General features: G+C 42.6%; 1 protein-coding gene across 4 annotated transcripts in view; it reads left to right on the top strand.

The window, feature by feature from the left end:
- The first annotated feature begins 2,357 nt into the window (after window positions 1-2,357).
- MOK (MOK protein kinase) overlaps window positions 2,358-22,656 on the top strand; it is a 32,975-nt gene continuing 12,676 nt past the window's right edge. Inside the window, exons 1-4 of one of the 4 annotated variants that reach the window (XM_074956264.1) lie at window positions 2,358-2,801; window positions 10,395-10,509; window positions 13,543-13,632; window positions 15,918-15,988. In XM_074956264.1, the coding sequence (XP_074812365.1) occupies window positions 2,795-2,801; window positions 10,395-10,509; window positions 13,543-13,632; window positions 15,918-15,988 (283 nt within the window). In that variant the 5' untranslated portion in view covers window positions 2,358-2,794. Of the gene's footprint in view, window positions 2,802-10,394; window positions 10,510-13,542; window positions 13,633-15,917; window positions 15,989-17,159; window positions 18,866-19,312; window positions 20,779-22,656 lie in introns of those variants that run through there. The other 3 variants (XM_074956267.1, XM_074956265.1, XM_074956266.1) reach the window with 3 other exon arrangements.

Raw genomic sequence — 22,656 nt, 5'->3', positions numbered from 1 at the left:
ACTCTGAAAAGAGAAGGTAATACTCTCATTAGGTCTAATCACTGTTGCTATATTTAATTTATAGAGTAAATATGGACCTATCTGTACAGTATTATACACTTAATATGCTACTAAAATTGTTCATTAAGCAGAAATTTTATGTGGCTGTAGCAACAATTCATAGATTCATAGGACTGGGAGGGACCCCGAGAGGTCTTCTAGTCCAGTCCCCTGTGCTCAAGGCAGAACGAAGTATCTGACCATTCCTGACAGGTGTTTATCTAACCTGCTCTTAAAGACCTCCAATGACAGAGATTCCACAACCTCCCGAGGCAATTTATTCCAGTGCTTAACTACTTGACAGTTAGGAAGTTTTTCCTAATGTCCAACCTAAACCTCCCTTGCTCCTTAATCCTCAGAGGTGAAGGAGAAGCATTTTTCTCCCTCTTCCTTTTAACAACCTTTTATGTACTTGAAAACTATCATATCCCCCCTCAGTCTTCTCTTCTTCAGCCTAATCAAACTCAATGCTTTTGATCTTTCCTCATAGATCATGTTTTCTACACCTTTAATCATTTTTGTTGCTCTTCTCTGGACTTTCCCCAATTTGTCCACCCTAATTGAATTGGCCTCATTAGCTCTACAAAAAGTAATTTGCCCTCTGTTGATATTCAACCTTTCTTATCAGCTGTTGGGAATGGGCCACATCCACCCTGATTGAATTGGCCTTGTTAGCACTGACCCCCTCACTTGGTAAGGCAACTTCCATCTTTTCATTTGCTGTATATTTATACCTGCCTACTGTATTTTTCACTCCATGCATCTGAAGAAGTGGGTTATAACCCATGAAAGCTTATGCCCAAATAAATTTGTTAGTCTCTAAAGTGCCACGAGGACTCCCCGTTAAAAATTATAAGTGTACTCTCTATGCCATTATCTAAATCACTGATGAAGATATTGAACAGAACTGGATGCAGAACTGATCCCTGCAGGACCCCATTTGAGATGTCCTTCCAGCTTGACTGTGAACCACTGATAACTACTCTCTGGGAACAGTTTTCCAACCAGTTATGCACTCACCTTATATTAGCACCATCTAGGTTGTATTTCCCTAGTTTGTTTATGAGGTCATGAGAGACAGTATCAAAACCTTACTAAAGTCACGATATACTGTATCACATCCACCACTTCCCCCCTATCCACAAGGCTTGTTACCTTAAAACTTTTAAAACTTACTATTAAAACTTCATATTTCAAATTTGTATGAGACTTTTAAATTTTGATGTGAAAATACATTAGTGATACACTAGTACACTACTGTTAAAAAAATACAAGCCTAAGTCACTACCTTCTACAAGAAAATGTATGAAAGGGCCAAATAATTCTGCAAGTTCGAATATATGTAATTTCAATGGAATTCTTCCAGTAAGCCCCATTTTTCACAAACTGTTTTACAGTTACAGTGGGGGTGAGGGGTGTTTTTTATAATAGTTTGTTTCTATAGCTTTGATGATTTAAAATTAAAAATATTTATTTGTACTACCACAGGCAAGCATAGTGCTTTACAAAAACGCATAACAAGATGCATTTACAGTCCTGATCCTGCAATGGGACTACTCAAGCAATTACAAATGTAAGTGTTACAGAGACAAGGTGGGTGAGGTAGTATCTTTTATTTGCCCAACTTCTGGTGGGGGGAGAGGCAAGCACTCTTGCAACAGTCACTCTTGCAGCAGTCACTCCAAAGACATAATAGGAGTTTGTGTGAATGCAGGGGCGCAGGTGAATCGTGCAGGATCATAGCCTATTGTAGACACATCAGCCTACAGACAATGCGGGCATGTTGGAACACAGTTCACAACAAAGGCAGCTCAAAGAGTTTCCATTGGTGTAAGAGTACACCAAGCCAGACGATGGTGAGGTCCCAGGCTCTATTACCGCATGGTCACCTAGACTGCGTCAGCCTCAGCAAAGGACTTGACCAGGACTAGTCAACTGGTGGACCATGGGCCAAATCTGGAACACGAGACACTTTTGAAAGGACAGTGAAATCTTGTTCTTTGCTTATTATTGTTGTTATTGTAATATGAAAAAAATGTTCCTCTGGAGTCTACACCTTGACTATTCCTTGACCATGAAATTTGGACCTTGACAAAAAGTAATTCACTGCCGCTGAGCAGCGTGACCTTCCCCTTGCCCTGAGAGAACCCCCCACTGCCAGTCTAACCTCTCCCCCGCCCATACGGACACTTCTCAGGGGCGGGGCGCCTGCCTAGCCCTCAGAGCTTCGAAACCTGGAAACACAAATCCCTACTGCGCTTGCCCATGTCACGGACCGAGGAGCAAAAGAAATCTCTATTGCACGTGCGCAGGCGGAGCCGTGAGGAGGTACAAGGTTCTGGTTTGCCCCTGTGCATCCTTTGTCAAGGACGGGTGGGGAGACGAGAGAAAGCGAGAAGGTTGCTGCGCCTGCGCAAACGGGGTCGTCAATGGCCCGGCCTAAAAACAAATTGTAGTACGCCTGCGCGACTGTGAAACCGGGTAAAGACGGGAGAGACCGTAATCTCGCGCCACGAGAGAAGAAGGAGACTGTGCTGTGCTTGCGTGCTGGGGGAGCTGCGCTGCGCGTGCGCGGCTTCGTGCGGGAGCGGTGCTGACTCGGCCGTGCTCCTGGGCTGGAATCCTAAGTCTGAGCGGTTGCCAAGGTGACGGGAATACAACATGGCGCGCTGACAGTTCTGTCGGGAGGGGTGGGCGCTGCAGAGAAGGCCTCAGCCTTTCCCTCCCCGTCCCCACACCGCTGAGGAGCCGCAGGATGAACAGTAAGAGCGGAGAGGGACGGGTCCCGGTGGCGGTGTGAGGGGAGCGAGCCTCCCCGTGGGCTGGGGGAGCGCGGGAGAGGGCCTTCCGCTGTGGGGAGGGTCCCGGCAGGGCGGGTGCTTCTGTGGGGAGGGGGAGGGACAGTTCCTCTGTGGAGAGAGAGGGAAACGCGGAGCGGGAGGGGCTTCCGGGGTGCAGCAGGCAGGATGTGTAAGTGGGAGCGGGATCGCCGTAAGTTGGCAGTGAGTCCTGTTGCAGCGAGCAGACCCTCCTGGGGCAGGGAGAATGGAGATACAGTGTGAGGAGGAGGGTGAGGGGGTGTCTAAGTCTTGCTATGGAGGGGATGCATGAGGGGCTTGTGCCCCATTTCTGTTATGTGTGGGTGGGGCACCCTATGTGGAGGACCAGGCTCCAGTGTCGGATCCATTTGGAAAAGAAATGGGCCCTGCTATTGGGTGGAATATGCATGTTGGACTATGGGTTGGTGGGAGGCGGACCAGATCCTACTCTGCAAAGATATATGAGGGAGATAAGTAGCAGGGGGAAGGACCTGCCCTCTTATTACTAATATTAGTAAAGTAGCACCAAAAGACCCCCCTCAACCTCTCGGTTGGTTTTGATGCTGTTGATCATCTTTTCCTTGACTTTTTGCCCTTATTGGCTTTTGAGATACTGTCCTCTTCTGGTTTTCCTCCTACCCATCCAGTCATTCCTTCATCACGTTCTGTCCTTGGCCTTTTGATTGTCTCACTTTACAGGCTGACCCTGGACAATATCTTCTCCTTACATGGTTTCAAATATCAACTGTGTGCTGATGACTTTCAAAACTTTCTCTCTACCACTGACCTGTCTCTTTCTAAACAATCCCATCTAATATCCCAAAGGAAATGTCAGAGAGATACATGCATCCGACAAAGGGGGTATTCACCCACGAAAGCTTATGCTCCAATATGTCTGTTAGTCTATAAGGTGCCACAGGACTCTTTGCCACTTTTACAGATCCAGACTAACACGGCTACCCCTCTGATCAGAGAGATACATTATCTTCTCAATTTAAACTGAACATGGCCCAAAACAAACTCTTAAACTTTCCTCACACACCTCCTCTTCCCCCTTTTTTTTATCACTGTTGGCACCACCACCACCATTCTTTTTATTACTTACACTGAACATGGGTTTTATTTTTAATTTATGCCTTTCTCTTGGCCCACACATCCAGGCCATATCCAAATCCTACAGCTTCTTCCTCCTCAACATCTCCATACTCCATCCTTTCCTTTCCATCTCCACACCCAAATTTCTGGTTTAGTTCCTCACTGTATCCCACCTTGACTACTGCAATATCCTTCTATATCGTCTCCCAATTCAAACTGCAGCCACTAAAGTAATCTTCCTTGCTGTCAATTTGATCATATTACTCCCCTCTCTGAATTCCTACACTTGCTCTCCATCCACAGTTATATTTAAACTGTTGATCACTCCCTTCAAGGCTGTATTTAAATCAGCCCCTTACTACTTATCCTCGCTTGTTGAACTTTATGGCATCTCTACCCCACCAGTGTTCCCATCCTCATCTGAAGATGTGTGTGTCTTTCATATGGCCACCTCTGCATTGTTAGACCTCCCCGAATCTGCAAGACTTCTACCCTCTCGCTCTTAGAAACCTACTTTTCCCACACTACCTATAGTGTATTTTGTTGATTTGTATAGGAAATCATTTTGTTTTTCTTCCTTGACTTCTGTCTGCTTTTCTGTCTATCCTGAAACTGTGAAATTCTTGAAACAGGGACATCCTTTCTTGTATGTCTAAGAAGTGCCTTGTTTGTTGTGGATACTACTGAAATCAATTCCTAATTAGGGATTAGGCCTTTTCTGTTCTAGATATTGTATACACCATTGTGGATAAAAATGATGTTTAAATAAAAATTTGATTTAATTTTTTAAATAAATGGTTGAAGTAAAAAAATCATTTAAAAAAACATTTCTAGTTCTTTACTTTCTTTCCATTTTAAAGTCTTAAGTTGCTAATGTGGATGTTTTATACTTGTTTCCTAATTATTAGTAGAATTTCAGGCTTTATAGAGATTTTTTCCTACTGAAAGCTTCACACATAAAATGCTCATCTGCACTGAAAAGTCAAGTGTACATCCTCTAACATCGTTCCTTTGACACCACCATAAACTCAGATAACCAAATAGCCCTGCTGTTTGCAACCAACACCACCTTCCAACGTTATGAACTTTCACAAGTAAAGAAATGTTTTGACCAGGCTATTCTCCTCCATCAAGGCTTTCAGTTTGAAGTCAATGAGATTTGTGCTCTTAAATTGTTTAGGACTATCCTCAAAGGGACTTAGGGCTGCAATGCGCAGCATCTAACTTTCTTGGTCCCTTGCCATTCAGTGGAATCCACAGCCCTGATTTAGGTTCCTAGGCTCTCTATACAATGCATGGGGAGAGTTAAGTGCTTAAGAATGGAATCCACAAAAGCCAGCATGCTGAGCAGAGAGTCACCTAAACTAGCCAGTAGGAAATGCTGAGGAGAGGGATCTGGAATAAGCTCTGCCCCTAAAAGGGATTTAGGTGTCTAAATCAGGACTGGAACTCTCTCTCTCTCTCTTTCTTGTTGAAGCTGTTCCACTGTGTATAATTACTTAAATATTCACTGGACCTAAGAGAGAGAGAATGACTATGTAGCCCAGGGTTAGGGCACTCATCTGGGATGTGAGCGACTCAGGTTCCACTTCTCTTGCTCCAATAAATATTTAAGTATTTATACACAGTGGAACAGCTTTGCTAGGAGAGATTGAGAGAAACCTGCCCCAGAATACCCTACGGCCCAATGATAAGGGCACATTCCTGAGCATTGGGTGACACAAATCCTAATTTCTTCTCCATATTAGGCAGAGTAGGGAACTGAGCCTGAGTCTTTCACAACCTGGGCAGTGCCCTTCCCAGAGGGCTACCAACAGTCACTAAAATAGTCAGGATACACTGGGATTAGGGACCTGAGGTAGCTGTGCACATGCTCATTGGCAGATTTCTAGGCACCTATGGGACTTCAACATAAGAAATTTAGGCATCTAAGGATTTTAGGCGCTTTCAGAGTTTGGCAGCAGCTGAATGAAGGTTTTGAAGATCTCAAAGGCACCTAAGTCTATCATTTAGGTACCAAAAGTGTCAGTTAGGTGCCAAAGTCCTTTTGTGGATCTAGGCCTTAGATGCTTTTGAAAATCCCACTCTTTGATGTCTACATATGGGTTTATTATTGAAAATTTTGGGCTGAATTTTTGATGTAAAAAACTTCACAATGTATTTGTTAATGCACTGAAAAGAAAAGGATAACTTTTCATTAACACTGAAGCATTTTTGTTGTGAAGTGACAATTTTTAGCCACTAAGAGAAAATTTTTAATCAAAATACAGTTTTAGTCCCTGATTTTGCAAACACTCATGCTTAAAGTTACACGTGTGCATGAGTAGTGCCTTTGACGTAAATGAGACTTTACAGGGGCTTGATCCTGCATCATTCACATCAGTGGAAGCTTTTTCATTGCTTTGAATGAGAGCAGGATCAAACCTCAAAAGAGTAAAGCTTTGTATCTGCTTAAGTGTTTTCCAGGATCAGGGTCTTTAATATTTGTTTTTGCCTACAGCTCCTTTGTAAAATTCGAATGATACCCTAGCATAGTGGCTTTTTTAAATTATAGTTTAGTTAGATTAAAAATGTATCATCCAAGTTTCAATTAGCACACTTTTTTTTTTTTTTTCCAAATCCTCACCTGATTTAAATCAGTAATAGACAAAAAGTGATTTAAATTACTCCATCCTGGTCCAGTGCTCCAGGCGTATTCTTCTGTGAGAGAAATTCTGTGGTGCATTATAGCCAGACAAGAGTCCATGAACCAGAAAGAGGTAGATGTCATTGGATCAATCAGAAAGCTTTGTTTTGTGGTGGTGGTGGGTTTTTTTTAATGTATTACATGTGCATTTTAGCCTAGGTATTTTGAGTCTTCAGCACATATTGCTGATAAACTGGAAATAAAATATGAAGATTCTATCTCTAAGGATAGCCTGGTTTGGATTTTTATCATGCCATAAAAGCAACTATTTGTATATAAGAGCTAGTAATTGACTGTGTAGTATAGAACTTTCAAGATTGCCAATTGTTACCATTGAAGAACAGGTAGACCATTTGCTAAACTTTGCTGCAGATGCTTTATATCGGGGTGGCCAGACTTTTTGGCCAGAGGGCCACATCGGGGTTGCAAAATGGTATGCAGGGCCGGGTAGGGAAGGCTGTGCCTCCACAAACAGCCTGGTCCCTGCCCCCATCCGCCCCCTCCCACTTCCCGCCCCCTGACTGCCCCCCCTCAGAAACCCCGACCCATCCAACCCCCTCTGCTCCTTGTTCCCTGACCGCCCCCTCCCAGGACCCCAACCCTAATGGCTCCCCCCGCTCCCTGTCTGCCCTGACCCCTATCCACACCCCTGCTCCCTGACCGGACCCCCGACCCATCCAACCCTCCCTGGACCCCCGTCCCTAACTGCCCCCCCCCCTCAGGACCCCATCCCCTATCCAACCCCCCCTGCTCCCTGTCCCTGTCCTTCTCGGGACCCCCCAACCAACCGGGATCCCCTATCCAACCCCCCCCCCCGCTCCATGTCTCCTGACTGTCTCTGCCCCATCCAACCGCCCCCTGTCCCCTGACTGCCCCCCGGGACCTCCTGCCCCTTATCCAACCTCCCCCTCCACCTGCCCCCTTACCATGCTGCTCAGAGCAGCAGGACAGGCTTATTGGAAAGCCTGGGAGGTGGGCAGGCCCAAGTCGCGCTGCCCGCACGGTGGCGCAGATCAGTGGGGGAGGGGCTGGGGGCTAGCTCCCCGGCCAGGAGCTCAGGGGCCTGGCAGGACAGTCTCACGGGCCGGATGTGGCCTGCGGGCCATAGTTTGCCCACCTCTGCCTTATATGTTTCACACACAAACTGGCTCTGACAGTGTGGGGATGCATTTAAAATGTCACCCACTATGCTATCAATTATCTCTGCCGTAGTGACAGTTTATCTTTTTATTTTAAAAAGATTGTTGGGGAATGTCCTTTACAATAGTGAGGTTTGAACATGCTAAATCAATGGTTGTTAAGGATTATAAAATATTAGCAATCCGGTTTCTAAGCAGGATTCTGACACCTCAGCATATTATTCCTGATTTGGTGTGTTTGTGATGGGTTTTGGTGCCTTCCTATATTGGTTTTTGAGATTCTGTTCCTGACTTGTAAAGTACTCCGTGAGCAAAGACTGTTTATATTAATACATAGCATTTGAAAGTGTACTTGGCATTTTATAAACAGGCCTGCGTGTGCCTTGCACTGAAGATCTTACCATCTAAATCAGACAAGAAAATAATAAAAGACAGTAGTTCAGGAGAGAGAGAGAGAGGGAGGGAGGATAATGTGTTGGTGATGAAAAGGAAGAACAGATTTCTGGAAGAACTGGGCTTTAAAGAGGGTCTAGTGTAGAGAAGTAGTGTTTCAAACATAAGAGCAGCATGAGGGAAGAAAAGGGAGAGTCTTAGATGGAACTTAAAGAGCAAATGATAAGAGTGATAGGAGAGAGTGATGATTTTATCCAAAGTGCCACTGTTAGGCTGGAGAAGAGGAAAGGTTGTAAAGGGGAAGGTCACAGTAATAAAGATGAGAAGTGAAAGAGAACCTTGGTAATGAGGAAAGGGCAGATTTTAAATATTAATAAGAGAAGAAGCATTAATTGCAAGAGTGGACATGAAGGTTGGCTAGTAGAAAAGAAGAACTGAAGATGACACCTAGGTTACTGCTGGTAGGTATCTGAAATATAAAGATCCACCATCCAGCTTCTGGACGGTAGAAAGAGCTTTCAGTCACTCCTGCCCCTGCAAAGACTCCTGGATGCTTCAAGGAGAAAGGGGTATGTCTCCACTTCCCTACAGCCTGGTCCATACCTAAAACTTAGGTCGATCTAACTACATCACTCGGGTGTGAAATTTCCACACCCCAAGCAACGCAATTATACCAACGTAACCCCCAGTGTAGACAGCACTATGTCGATAGGAGGGCTTCTGCTTCCACCTCTTACAGAGGTGGATTAACTATGCTGACAGGAGAAGCTCTTCCTCCAGCATAGTAGCATCTTCACTGAAGCACTACCATGGTGCAGCTGCACTGCTGCAACCGTATCACTGCAGCATTTTAAGTGTAGACCTGTCTGTAGTCAAGCCGACCTAAGTCCCAATATAGCAGTGGTTCTCAAACTTTTGTATTGGTGACCCCTTTCACACAGCAAGCCTATGAGTTTGACCCCCCTATATACTAATAACACTTTTTTACGAATGCTGGAGGCGCAGCAGGGTTTGGAGGTGGAGGCTGATAGCTTGCGACTCCCCCCCGCCACCCCAACCATAATAACGTCCCCACAGTTTGAGAACCCCTGCCATTTAGACACCATTTGGTAGACAGAAGAATTTTTCTGTTGACCTAGCTACTGCCTCTCAAGAAGGTGGATTCATTGTAGTGATTGGAAAAAACCCTGTTGCTCTAGCATGTGTCTATACTACAGTGTTGCTGCAGCATAGCTACAATGCTGCAGTACCCTAAGTCTCCTACAGCCTCCTTGATTGCTGTCAAGCATGAGGGTATGAGGGAGGAAAGAGGTTTTTGTTACTTTACCTCTCCCTTGGTCTCTGCTTTTTGGATTCTTCTCTGTGAATAACTCCACTGCCTGCTTCCTTTGTTGTTCATAAGCTTTCCCCAGCAGTAACAGTAGCATGAAACTGACATGAATTGGTTTACCTTCAGCTCACTGGTGGAGATGGTTGTTGAACCTATAGGTGCAGATGAGATTACCAAGGACGGAATCTGGAGGGACACTAAGCAATGAGGGGACTTGAGGGGTTGGATAAGACTAGCTGATGGAACAGTCAGTATTATTGGAGCAGGACCAATCAAGTACATGTAGAGGAAGCGAAGAATGAAAGAGAAATATAGTTTGAGTCAAAGACAGGATAATGATACCACCCTCATTTCTGCACTGCCTCTGGAGATGGGTCTGATCTCCCCACCAAGAGCGGCCATGCAGGGGAAGGACAACTCCTGTCCCTCCCCAGCACGGCCAGACTAGGAGATAGGAGCTTCAGGCTCCCAGCAGCAGGGGAGATCAGATTTCATGGAGGAGGGCTGATTTCACAGTCTGTGACATGTTTTTCATGGCTCTGAAATTCGTAGGGCCCTAGCTATGACAGAAAAAAGGCCTCTTGTATGTGCAGAGGTACCATGTCACAGAGCAGGGAGGTCATAGTTTGTGCTCTGGGATTGTGTTAATGTATTATATAATCAGTAGTACGAGCATCAGTAGGATGGGGCAGTAAAACCCAATTTGGTCTAATTCAATTTAATTTTTTCCCAAATGATTGACATGTGAACCACAACCTAAAGCGTAATATTGAAAATCACCCAGCAAAGACAGAATTTAATGAAAATCAACTAACGATAAATATAAAAATATTTACTATTTACAACAAAACTTATTTTTAGATTTTTAAAATTTTAAATATTTTTGTTTTTAGAATATAAACCAATTGGTAAAATAGGCGAGGGAACATTTTCTGATGTTCTGAAGACGCAGAGTCTTAGGGATGGAAAATACTATGCATGGAAACAAATGAAACAGCATTTTGAAAGGTAGGTATAGTTGATTATACTATTGCCCAAAATCTGAAAACTTTGTTTACGTTTATTGGGGAAATAAATATAAATTTTAAGACTGAATAGAGCAGTGTTTCCCGCTAGTTCAGGGAAAGCCCCTGGCGGGCCGGGCCGGTTTGTTTACCTGCCGGGCTGCTTCCCGCAGCCCCCATTGGCCTGCAACGGCGAACCGCAGTCAGTTGGAGCCCCGATCGGCTGAACCTGCGGACGCAGCAGGTAAACAAACCGGCCCAGCCCGCCAGGGGCTTTCCCTGAACAAGCAGCGTCCCAAGTTTGGGAAACACTGGAATAGAGGATTCTGAATACTTGTTCAAGTGTATTGAAAAATATGTTGGCATATGTTAGAAAGGGGGAACTGAGGACCTGATCGTATAGCAAATTATTATTTGGCATTGTGTTTACTACCAAGTAGACCCATTGATGTCACTCACTGTAGCAAATTCTGTACCTGCTTGTCAACTGGATTGAGATCAGGATTAGAGAGGGAGGAGGACTGGGGTCTTTGTTCATTCCTATCTACTTTAATGAATATTTGTTCCTGTCACCACTCTGGTCTTGGTTTTACATTTGTAAATGAATTCCTACCAGAAAGGAAAAGTAGAATATGTCTGAACATGCTCGTGTCATTTTTCTTCCTGCCATAAATGAATTAGTAGTAGAAGATGGTGTAAAGAACACCCTCGTTATCCATTGTCAGTTTAAAATTTATTTTATTGTGGATCGTGTAACAGTAGTTATCTTCTATCCCTGTATAGATTTTGTTCCTCTTTGTGTTTGCCTTTATTCACATTTGATTGTGTCCTCTAATAGTGGGCAACACAAGTCACAGTGGGAGCTCTTTCTTATTAGGAAAATGGCAAAGTGGGATTTACAGGACACCCACACATGGCATTCTCATCCAAATCAAGGTGCACAACCCCTAACTTTAGCATGGGGCCAAGTTCAGCTCTCAGTTAGACACATTCATTTCCTACTGATTTCAGTGGGAGTTATTTTTGTAACAATTGATATTGCGTCTACGGCTTTGAAAAATTTCAGGTTTGATTCAGTGCTCTGTTGCGGCACTGATTATCAAGATCTGCAGAGATTAAGGAAGAGTGAGTTTACCAACACATCCTTTTCCTTTAAATGGAAAAATAATTAATCAGCCAAGGCCACTGAATATAAACTTTATACTATAGCCACTTTGTGCTGATCCATTAGTACAATGGAGCCATAAACTCAGTGGATCTGGACAGCTGGAGGAACAAGGTGTATGTAAAAGTGGTTCTGTCCTTAGTTACACTAGGTTGTAACCAAGCTGCACTCAGTATTTGGTCCAGAATGTTCTGAATGCGCGCACAAATTTCTTGGCTAATCAATTTTAGAAATATTAAAAACTGATAATTTGTTTAATTAGCTCTATGTATGAGGTTTATTTGGGAAAGATGCCAGTTTGCTGGTGCTGAGTTTTGGGATTTTTTGTTTGTTAACACAAAACAGGCTTCCATTATGTCTCACTGAAGTTATGATCAGTTTGTTTTTGTTTATCAAGATTAAATCTTATTAGATGATGAGGTAGCTGGCCCTGTCATGTAAATCAGTATTGATGAGTCAGTCAGTTTTGCACAGTGTACTCCAAGTAAAATTACTGTTATTTACAGAAGGTTGAAACTGGCAGTATATCTTGTGAAACAGATTCCAGCAATGGATTTTTATCAGGGAAATTCACATGGGCAGTTCAGATCTTTTGAGTATATATTTTCCTTTTTTAATGCATATTGAAATTGATTAAAAACAAACATGAAAATTGTACTACTTTGGTTCTGAAAATAACCCTCATTGTGTAAATCAATTTACTGTGGTCATGTTTTGAATTAAAATTAGGAACATTTTATTCGGGACCATTCAGAAATGCTAACATTAAGCATTGAGACCAAAAACATATCCAGTCAATCATGTTAGTTTTCAGAGATCTGTTTTAGTTTTGTCTCTTTTTTTTATTAAAAAAGAAAACAGTATGTAGAGTTGAGACCAAATTAACAAAAATAAATACTAGTTATAAGATTAAGAAATTTTGAGTGTGTTCAACTCATTGCACTTAGATGTCCACCATTCCCATATTTACGAGGGATTGTGAAAGCATCTTCCCTATGATGCATTAAAGTGACCCTTAGGTCTTGGACCCTCTGATAGTTATGAATGGCTAGAGGTTACACTTTTACTGGAATGTTCACTTATAGCTATAGGTAATAGTGATATAAATTGATCTTGCTAGTACAGGATAATTTTCTTAGTTTCATAAGGATTTTGGCATTTGGTTAACTCTTGATCAGCTTGTGAAAGGAAAAGCTTATCCTGTAGTGATTTGCTATATCTAGTGTCCATGCAAGGCCATTGAAGCCCCATAAAATGGATTTTTTCCCCCAACGGTTTCTGTAGCTGGACTTCTAATGGTTAATTGAGTCCCAGGCATGAATGACATAGTATTTAATTATGTTTCAACTAGCTAGTAAAATACTGTGTTTCAGTTCTTCACACTAGTGGTTATTAATTTTTGAATTGAGTTTGAACGCTAATGATTACACAGGGCTAGATTGTGCCTTTTAGGTATAGTCTTTAGCTGTAAGATGCACCAACCCAGGAGTAGCAGTGGGAGATATTGTGACTTGGATGCACTTCTGAGTCACAGTTCCTCTCCGATTTCTTTCTTGCTGCTGCGGAGTAGTAATTTACTTCTGGACTACACCAACAGTAAATTACTCCCCACTTCTCCTGGGTCAGCCAATCTGGTCAGCAAGATGGGGAAGTGGAGCCAGGATATTACCCATTTCCCACCCCATCCCCTTACTCCAGGCAGTTAACTCCCCAATTACTTCTTCATTCCTGGACCCCAGATTTGGGTAGCTTGCAGAGGGACATAAGAGGAGGGGAGGTTCTTGCTCCCTTGTGTGGGGACTTAGTGACAATCTAATTCCTAAATTGTAAACTAGTTTTCCACTCTCGCTTCTTTTTTAAATTACACATTAGTATCGAGCAAGTGAATAGTCTGCGAGAAATACAAGCACTGAGGCGACTGAATCCACATCCTAATATCCTTATGTTACACGAGGTGGTTTTGTAAGTACAGTGTATTTATTTCCCCTACTTCCTGTATCCTCTATTTGCAAATTTTTCAGTAGCTTTTTGAGACAAAAGACAGCTTGGAGGAATTTAACCAATTATTTATTCCATCAAAAAGGAAATTTTTGGAAGATCTGTCTGATTCTCCCAAGCCCTTATGCCTCTTGTTAAGCAAAGATATGATACAGTTCTAAATTACACTTTTCAGTTTCTTTAGAGTATATTGCTGCAAAAACATGAACTACAACATCCATACTAACAAAATGGGAAAACAGGTGACCTGGGACGAGATATTTTAAGCAATTAATAAATTTATGTTCTGGTTTTATGGGAAGGAGACTTAATGCCTACTGCCCTCCAAGGCTCCATGTACTCTGTTGCACAGATAGACCAAATTCTGTAGCAAAGCTGACTTCTATTCTGTTGCCTTCATCCTCCTCACCCCTATGCAACTGCACACTATGGTTCATTGCTGAAATTAATCAAGTATAACATTTGTTGATGATTATTATTTACAAGCATTTTTTACTACGCTCTTCAGGCTGGCTTTTGCATTCTCTGGACCTCAGCCCTTGCAGCGTTATCCAGACAATCCAGCTTAGAAACTACTTCCCACTACAAGTGCCAGAAGAGAGAAGCTAGTATTCATCTTTAGTAGCCCATCTCCCGAGTTCCCTAGATCTAGCTGCAGCCCAGATTGTCAGCCACTCTCTTGCTGCAAGATGGACTCCATTTCTGGTTCCCCAATTCCTTTTTGCCTGGGTCAACTGAACAGTGCAGGGAGCATGCACTGTAATCAAATTATTGGGAAAGGAACATTGGAGAGCAAGAGGCATCCGTAGACAGGTCCCACCAGGGCAAGGAAAAATAAAACAAAATGTTGGTTGCCAGCTGCAGGAACATGATGAATTCCATGGCATCTTGGAAAAACATCAAGTTATTTAGCAGCAGAATTGTGAAGTCCACAGGGGCCCGTTTTGAGATAATGAGGTAGGTCACACTTCTCAGGGAGATGTTCCAGCTCCCTGTAGAGTCAAACAGGAAACGCTCTCTGTTCATATTCACAAGTTTTTCTGCAACCACAAGGTTAAACATTTAAAAAAAAAAAAAAAAAACCCAAAATCTCAGATTCTGGAGTAAAACGTTTGAGTGTCACAATTGTGGAATAGACTTGGTCCTGCTTTTAATCATTTCACAACTCCTATTACATACATAGTGCCAGGCAAAATGAAAAAGCACAGATGGACAACAATTACCATTCTGAAGGTCATTCCCAATATAGAATTTAAGGTTGGAAGGGATCAGGACCATCATGATCATCTAGTCTAGAGGTCCCCAAACTGTGGGGTGTGAGAGGGCATGGAGGACTGTTTGGGGGGCTGTGGCTGGGGCCCGGGCCAGCCCCCAGGTGAGGTAGCGATACCTGGCCCCGGGGCCCTGACCACCGGCCCTGCACCCAGGGCTTTGCTCCCGGTCTCTCACCCCCGTATCCGAGCTGTGGCCCCAGCTCTCTTACCTCTGTCCACGTCCCCCCACTCCTGGAGTCGTGCCATCACTCCCGGCTCGGGGGGGGGGCAGGGGGGGAGGTGCAGACAGGGGTAAGGGGGGTCGTGAGGTAAAAAGTTTGGGGACCACTGATCTAGTCTGACCTGCACATTGCAGGCCACAGAACCTCACCCACCCACTCCTGTAATAGACTCCAAACCTCTGGCTGAGTTACTGAAGTCCTCAAATCATGATTTAAAGACTTCAAGTAACAGGGAATCCACTATCATAGAAAACTGCCACTGTTAAAATATAGAATTTAGAAAGTGACATAGCTAAAAATGTGACTTATTTTGGCCAGACGGAACAATATTGGGACCAGTTCAACTATTAAATATTTTCAGATATGGCACAATGCTTTTGTATCTCTTATCAATTTTTAGTGTATACTTTATGGCTATATTATGTCTTGCTATTTTATTGGGAGCTTCCAGACTGCATCATTGTGCCATACTTAGAGTAAAAATCCATACAGTACTTGGAAGGCTAATGAGGCTTCCTGCCAGGAGAGCCGGATGCAAAGAGTTTGGGAAAATGCCATTGTAAATTAAAATTATAAATCAATTTGAATAGGTTTCTCTAGATAAAGGTTTGTTGAAACTGAAAACTACAAGTTGCCTTATTGATGATTAAACTGACTCTTTTGCTGAGTGGAGTACTTTTTGTCTACTTTGTGTACAAATGCAAATATAATTTTATTTCTTGCTCAGAAAAAAAACCCCTATTTGTTTCTTCAGTGACAGAAAATCTGGCTCTCTTGCACTAATATGTGAACTTATGGACATGAATATTTATGAGCTAATAAGAGGTATGTAGAGCATGTTTGAGTCATTCAAAATCCTCCCTTTCACAGACCATAAAGTGGCATTAATCATACTTTTCACTTGGCTGTTCATGTAATGATTATATAGTATGAAATTGAAGAGTATATTGTACAATTTTTAGGGAAACTTCTACTATTTTTTGGCTGTTTTCTATACTATATAGGCATTTTTAATTTAGAAACTTGTGCACACGTCTATTTTTAAATTAGTCAGAGTAGTGACTCTATAGATATACATGATCAAACCTGAAAGGGAAACAACTCTGATACAGACTACATGACTGCTACTGTGAAACATGGAAAGTTTGTATTTCATTACGTTATACATTTTCATTATAAAAATTACCAGTTTAATGGTAAGAAAATTGTGCTCATTTTGTTTGAAAACAGCAGATCTTTCAGTTGAAACTTAATAAAGTTTGAGAACCAAGGAAAGCGTATTCAAGAAGGGCTCATGATAGAGTAATACAAGCCTCTACAGCTTCTGCTAAACTTATCCCCATAGAGGAAGCCTGCCAAATTACTACTTGGAACTTCCTTCATGTTCTGTAAACATTAGTTCCTAGCTTCTGATGCTAGAGCACTGTTTTTCAATGTAAGAATTAGGACCATGGGAGGAGTTTCCAGGAAAAGACAGTAGGATGATTTGCCAGTAACTAGAGACAATAAATTGAAGTGGATGAAGGCTAGAGTGTGTTGGTCACTTGTGTTTAGACGGCTCTAAAAATAAAAGTTGTACTGCTTTAATTATATGACCCCCCTGCACACTGTGGACAAAGTTTCAGTGGTGCTTATATCAGTGTAGTTTGTTTATGTAAGAGAAAGGGAATGAGCTATACTGGTCTATGGCACCTTTATACTTGCGTAAGTGCATCCACACAAGGGGTTGTTCTAGTATAACTATAGCAGTTTAAAGAAAAATCACATCCCTAACCAACAGTTATGCCAGGACAAAAACTATGTAGACAAGGCCACGTAGACATTTTGAGAGCTGGATAATGGTTGCTGGCTGGGGCTAGGGAGGTTGTTATTGAAGTTTAATGTGCAGCGATTTCAAAATTTAAAATAGTCACTAGAAAAAACAACATGCCCAGGGTATGATATGTGGTGCTTTAAAACCCAAATAAGCAAATAAGAGTATTGCATGCTGAGTTACAATCTAGAGAAAAGTTCCTACTAACTTTGAGGAGACCATGCTTTCAGACCTCTGCAATGGTGAATAACCCTGTTTCTTATCTATACTTAGATCAAAAGCTGAAATTAGAATGCCGAAAAGTAGTTGAACTATGCTTGTCATTGTAAAAGTTGAGTCATGCAGCAGCTCGTGTCTTTGTTATTAAAACATAAATAATAGCCTTATAATAAGTCTAGTCTTCAGACTTGTGGTATCATTAGTAACTCTGAGTCAGTAATGTAAGGGGCTGTCATCTACAATGGATTAATCGGACGGATTGTAAGCAAAACTTTCTGCTTCCAGGAAACCGATTTGAGCGTTACTTATTTCAGTTCTGAAAAATTAAAATGTTTAGGTTTTTACTTCAGAACTGACTGAAGCATTTGCTGTGTCCCTTATTGTTCATCTTAACTGTGAAGCTCACACCTATAATTTAATAAACAAAACCACCATATTAAATATTTCTTGTAAATGGAATTAACAGAATTCCAGTACTTTCAGCAATGAGTCCGTTTTCCTTACGTAGGCATACAAGACCCAGAGCTCCTCAGCTACAAAATCTTTAAAAGCCATTAGATCCTGTCAATAGGGCACTGGAGTCCAGGATTCTGCTCCCAGCGTACACTGATCTGCTGCTTGGCTTTTGGCATGTCATGTCAATTCCGTGCTTTTTTCCTCTCCCAACCTCTATCTTGTCTAATCTATTTAGATAGTAAGCTTTGTGAATAGGGACCACCTCTCACTGTGTTTGTATAGTGGCTAGGGCCTGTAGGTGTTACTGAAATAAAAGTAATGGTCTTCCATCACAGGCACTTGGGTTTCAACAACATTCATCCCCCACAGGGCTTGCTGACTCCCACGCTACATACAACCCCATTAAGCACCAAAATGATGCAATCACAGCTTCCTTGGAACCCTGTTTAAGAATGGAGTCAGTTTGTTGGGAGCTAGAAGAGCTATTTGTTATAGTTTTGAGGGAGGGAAAACAGTTATAGCTTTAGGAAGCTATACAAGAGTGTGTCAAATAGTATAGATATCTGAATGCCTATAGACCAACTCTGCTTTGAGTTGAGAAGGAAAAGGTGGCCTTTCTACAACTGAAGCATATAAGTAGTTATGGTAGAAGGTAGCTATTTCAGCAGAGTAGGATCTAGTTAGCTGCAGTTGGATGGATGTTGGGAGACCTAGAATGAAAATAATAGAAAGATTAGTATTCTGAACGTCCTTCCTTAGCCTGGTGTGTGGATGGGGGTGGATTTGAATACCTGACTTAGGCTTGGTCTACACTACCAACTTACGTCGATATAACTACATCGCTCAAGGATGTGGAAAATCCACACCCCTGAGCGACATAGTTACACTACTCTAACCCTCCCAGTGTAGACAGTGCTATGTCGATGGGAGGGTTTCTCCTGTTGACATAGCTGCCATCTTTCGGGGAGGTGGAGTACCTACACCAACAGGAGAAGCCCTCCCGTTGGCTTAGGTAGAGTCTTCACGAAGGGCATGTCTACACTTACCTCCGGAGCGATGGATCCAGTGGAGGTCGATTTATCGCATCTAGTGAAGAAGATAAATCGACCGCCGAGCGTTCTCCCGTCAACTCCGCTACTCCACCGGAGCGAGAAGCACAGGTGGCATCAACGGGGGAGCGTCAGCAGTCGACCTACTGCAGTGAAGTCACCACAGTAAGTAGATCTAAGTACATCCACTTCAGCTATGTGAAAGTTGCGTAACTTAGATCGATTTTTCCCCCCGCCCCAGTGTAGACCAGGCCTAAGTTTTACAGCATGGCAGCCGAAGTGCTGTAAGTTTAGACAAGCCCTTAGTCTGGTTAGGGAGGTGAAAGTTGAATGCTGTAGTCTGGATAATGGGGAGAAATCAGCATTGCTAAAAAGAGTTGTAAGTCCATTTACAACTCACCTTTTTAAAGCGTGCTCTCTAATTTTTTTAGTAGTCATCTGGCGTTATCTTTGAATGCCTTGAAGGGGAGATGGATTTTCTGAATATAGGACCAGGATTTAAACTGGTAATTTGATAGATAACAGTTTCCAAAATAACAGTTTCCAAAATTTGATGGATAACAGTTTCCAAAAATCAAAGTTTTCCACAGGAAGATTCCAAGTTTGCTGACATTTTTGATTTTCTGTTAGGAAAACCAAAATATTTCATTTCAGGTTGGGTCAACTCAAATTGAAACATTACAGTTTAGTTCGAGTTTGACATTGAACTGCATCTATTTGAGCTGCTATGAAACCTTGTGCCCAGGTTGTTCTTTATGGGCTGGGCTCCCTGGCTGGACTCATTTCCCATGATTCACCACTGTCTCATCTCTTGTTTCACTTCTGCAGTGCATCATGGGTAATGCACTATGAGGAGCCTGGATCATAGAGGAGAATGGGGTGAGGTACCTGATCTACAGCTTCACATGAGGCAGCAAGATAACATCATTACATTTTCAAATTGAATTGTTTTGGAATTTTCTGTTCTGTGGAAAAAATATTTCAACTTTTGTCTCAATTAAACACATGTGCCAAAATATCAACATTTCCTATGGATGGAAATTCTGATTTTGAACTAGCAATAGCCACAAACGGAGCCACCAAAAAGAAAGGGCACCTGCAAAACCCAGCCAACACTTGAGACTTGCTGTTTCAAAACCTAGAAAATGTTAAGCTCCCAACACACAGTTGAACTGGAAAATAAATTAATCCTTCTTAATTTTGAAAAGTATAGTATTCAACAACTTCAGGAATATTACCTGGATGATAGTTGCAACTAAATAAAAAGATCTCCTTTTGTAGCTGCCCTGTTCTGAAGCAGAAGGAACATATTGCTAATCTGTACATCACTCTGCTGTAGATATTATTTTATTGATGCTTTGTCAGAGAGCAGCCCTCCACAGCTGTGCACCCACACAAACTAGTTAACATCTCAGACTGTTTCAGTGTGCAGAAGAGATATGGATTACTACCGGTAAACAATATCTCTTTAGTGTTAATTATGCTTTAATTTTCTGAACAAAATTATGAATCCTGCAAAATAAAATTTGAAAAAGGCATAAAACTACTACAAAAAGGCTTTTTTAAATTTGGTGGAGACAATGAAAGAGGGGAAGCAAATGTCTAGAACCAGCTGGTCTATACAAAGTTTTGGAATGAAGAAAATTTTCAAGCATGGGTTTGCTAAGAATAGATTTCTAATTGGAACAGGTGTGTGAGAACAGCAATGTTTACGAAAGCAGCATTTATTCAGTTTCTTAATGGCATTGGTCTTGGAAATTAATCCTATTTTTTCTGAAAAAATTCTGGGGTTGACAGAAATATTAATGTTGGTTATGTAGATTAGGAACATTTTGAAAGTGTATTTAAACTACTCAAGTGGGGAAAGAATTATGACATAATCTCCTTACAAAGTTATGTTCTGAATAGAACATTTAGCGCAATATAGCGCCTTCATTCACTATCTACAAACTAGGCACCCAGCTCTATTCCAATTAAGTAAATGGGAATTTTGCCAGTGACTTCAGTGGAAGGAGGTTAGGACTCTTAAGATCTGGAGAAGATTCCGTGGATACAAGTGCATTGCAGCCACATACAAGGTAACATCTTCCTGTTGTGATTCTGTTCATAATTATTTATTGAGTTAAGCTTTTATAATGTTGTAATTCTGAAAGCTGAAGAGCATTGGTTCAGTCCTGAAAGGTGACTTGCAAAGGGAAAAAATAGTTGAGCTTGTACCTTGTTATGAAGATGCCTACGTTTATTTTATTTTTTTTTAATTCTGTTTTTAACATTAGTAATTCAGAGTTTGTCTGATGTGGAAGACTATGTAACCTTGTCTGCACTAAGAAAGTTTTTCAAAAAATCCCATTGTTGCTGACAAGTACTGTTAAGAGCCCTAATGTAAATGCACCACTGTTTCAAGCATTGTTGTCTAATCTACATGGATTATGGTGATTGGGGAACTAATGTGGAATTTTGAGAAATGCCTGTCACTTTGTGTGATTTGTATTCCTACATGACTTAGGCATTTATGAATAGTTGACTATGGGTATGACTACACTACGAAATTAGGTCGAATTTATAGAAGTCGATTTTTAGAAAGCGATTTTATACAGTCGATTGTGTATGTACCCACTAAGCACATTAAGTTGGCAGAGTGCGTCCACAGTACCGATGCTAGCGTCGACTTTCGGAGTGTTGCAGTGCGGGTAGCTATCCCACAGTTCCCACAGTCTCCGCCGCCCATTGGAATTCTGGGTTAAGCTCCCAATGCCTGATGGGACAAAAACATTGTCGCGGATGGTTTTGGGTACATGTCGTCAGTCACCCCTCCCTCCATGAAAGCAACGGCAGACAATTGTTTCACGCCTTTTTTCCATGCGGGCGCCATACTGCTTTCAGCAGATGGTGCAGTAGGACTGCTAACTGTTGTCTTCAAACCACCGCATCTGCTGCCACTCTGCTCTCCTGCTCTTGTCTCGATAGTGAATTTCTCTGTGTTGCCTCTCGTGGGCTCCCGCTTCCGCGGCAACTCTGCTCTCATGAATCCACCTCACAGGTCGTCAACCACTGCTTCCGCTGCCACTCTGCTCTCCTGGTGGTCTCGCAGGGCCGCTTCTGCTGCAACTCTGCTCGGCTGCTCTTGTCTCGCCATAACACGGCAAGTGTGCAGCCCGCTCAGCTGTTGTGTCCTGGAAGCAGACGGTGCAGTAGATCTGCAAACCATCATCATTGAATGACCGCTTCCGCTGCCACTCTGCTCTCCTGCAGACGCCATATCACGGCAAGCATGGAGCTTGCTCAGATCACCACAGCAGTTATGAGCATTGTAAACACCTCTCACGTTATCATGCAGTATATGCAGAACCAGAACCTGCAAAAGCAGGCAGGGGGCGATGGCAGCACAGTGACGAGAGTGATGAGGACATGGACACAGACTTCTCTCAAAGCATGGGCCCCTGCAATTTGGCCATCCTGGTGGCAACGGGGCAGGCTTATGCCATGGAACACCGATTCTGGGCCCGTGAAACAAGCACAGACTAGTGGGACCGCATAGTGTTGCAGGTCTGGGATGATTCCCAGTGGCTGTGAAACTTTCGCATGCGTAAGGTCAAAGTTCCATGAAAGTGCCTTGCTTTCCCCTGCCCTGAAGCGCAAGAATACCAAGAAGAGAGCAGCCCTCACGGCTCACAAGCGAGTGGCGATAGCCCTGTGGAAGCTTGCAACGCCAGACAGCTACTGGTCAGTTGGGAATCAATTTGGAGTGGGCAAATCTACTGTAGGGGCTCCTGTGATCCAAGTAGCCAACGCAATCACTGAGCTGCTGCTATCAAGGGTAGTGACTCTGGGAAATGTGCAGGTTATAGTGGATGGCTTTGCTGCAATGGGATTCCCTAACTGTGGTGGGGCCATAGACAGAACGCATATCCCTATCTTGGGACCAGACCACCAAGGCAGCCAGTACATAAACCGAA

This window comes from Natator depressus, chromosome 6 (genome assembly GCF_965152275.1).
Source record: "Natator depressus isolate rNatDep1 chromosome 6, rNatDep2.hap1, whole genome shotgun sequence".
Classification (NCBI taxonomy): Eukaryota; Metazoa; Chordata; order Testudines; family Cheloniidae; genus Natator; species Natator depressus.
The sequence above is the reverse complement of the archived record's forward strand: the minus strand, read 5'-3'. Positions and strand labels throughout refer to the sequence as shown.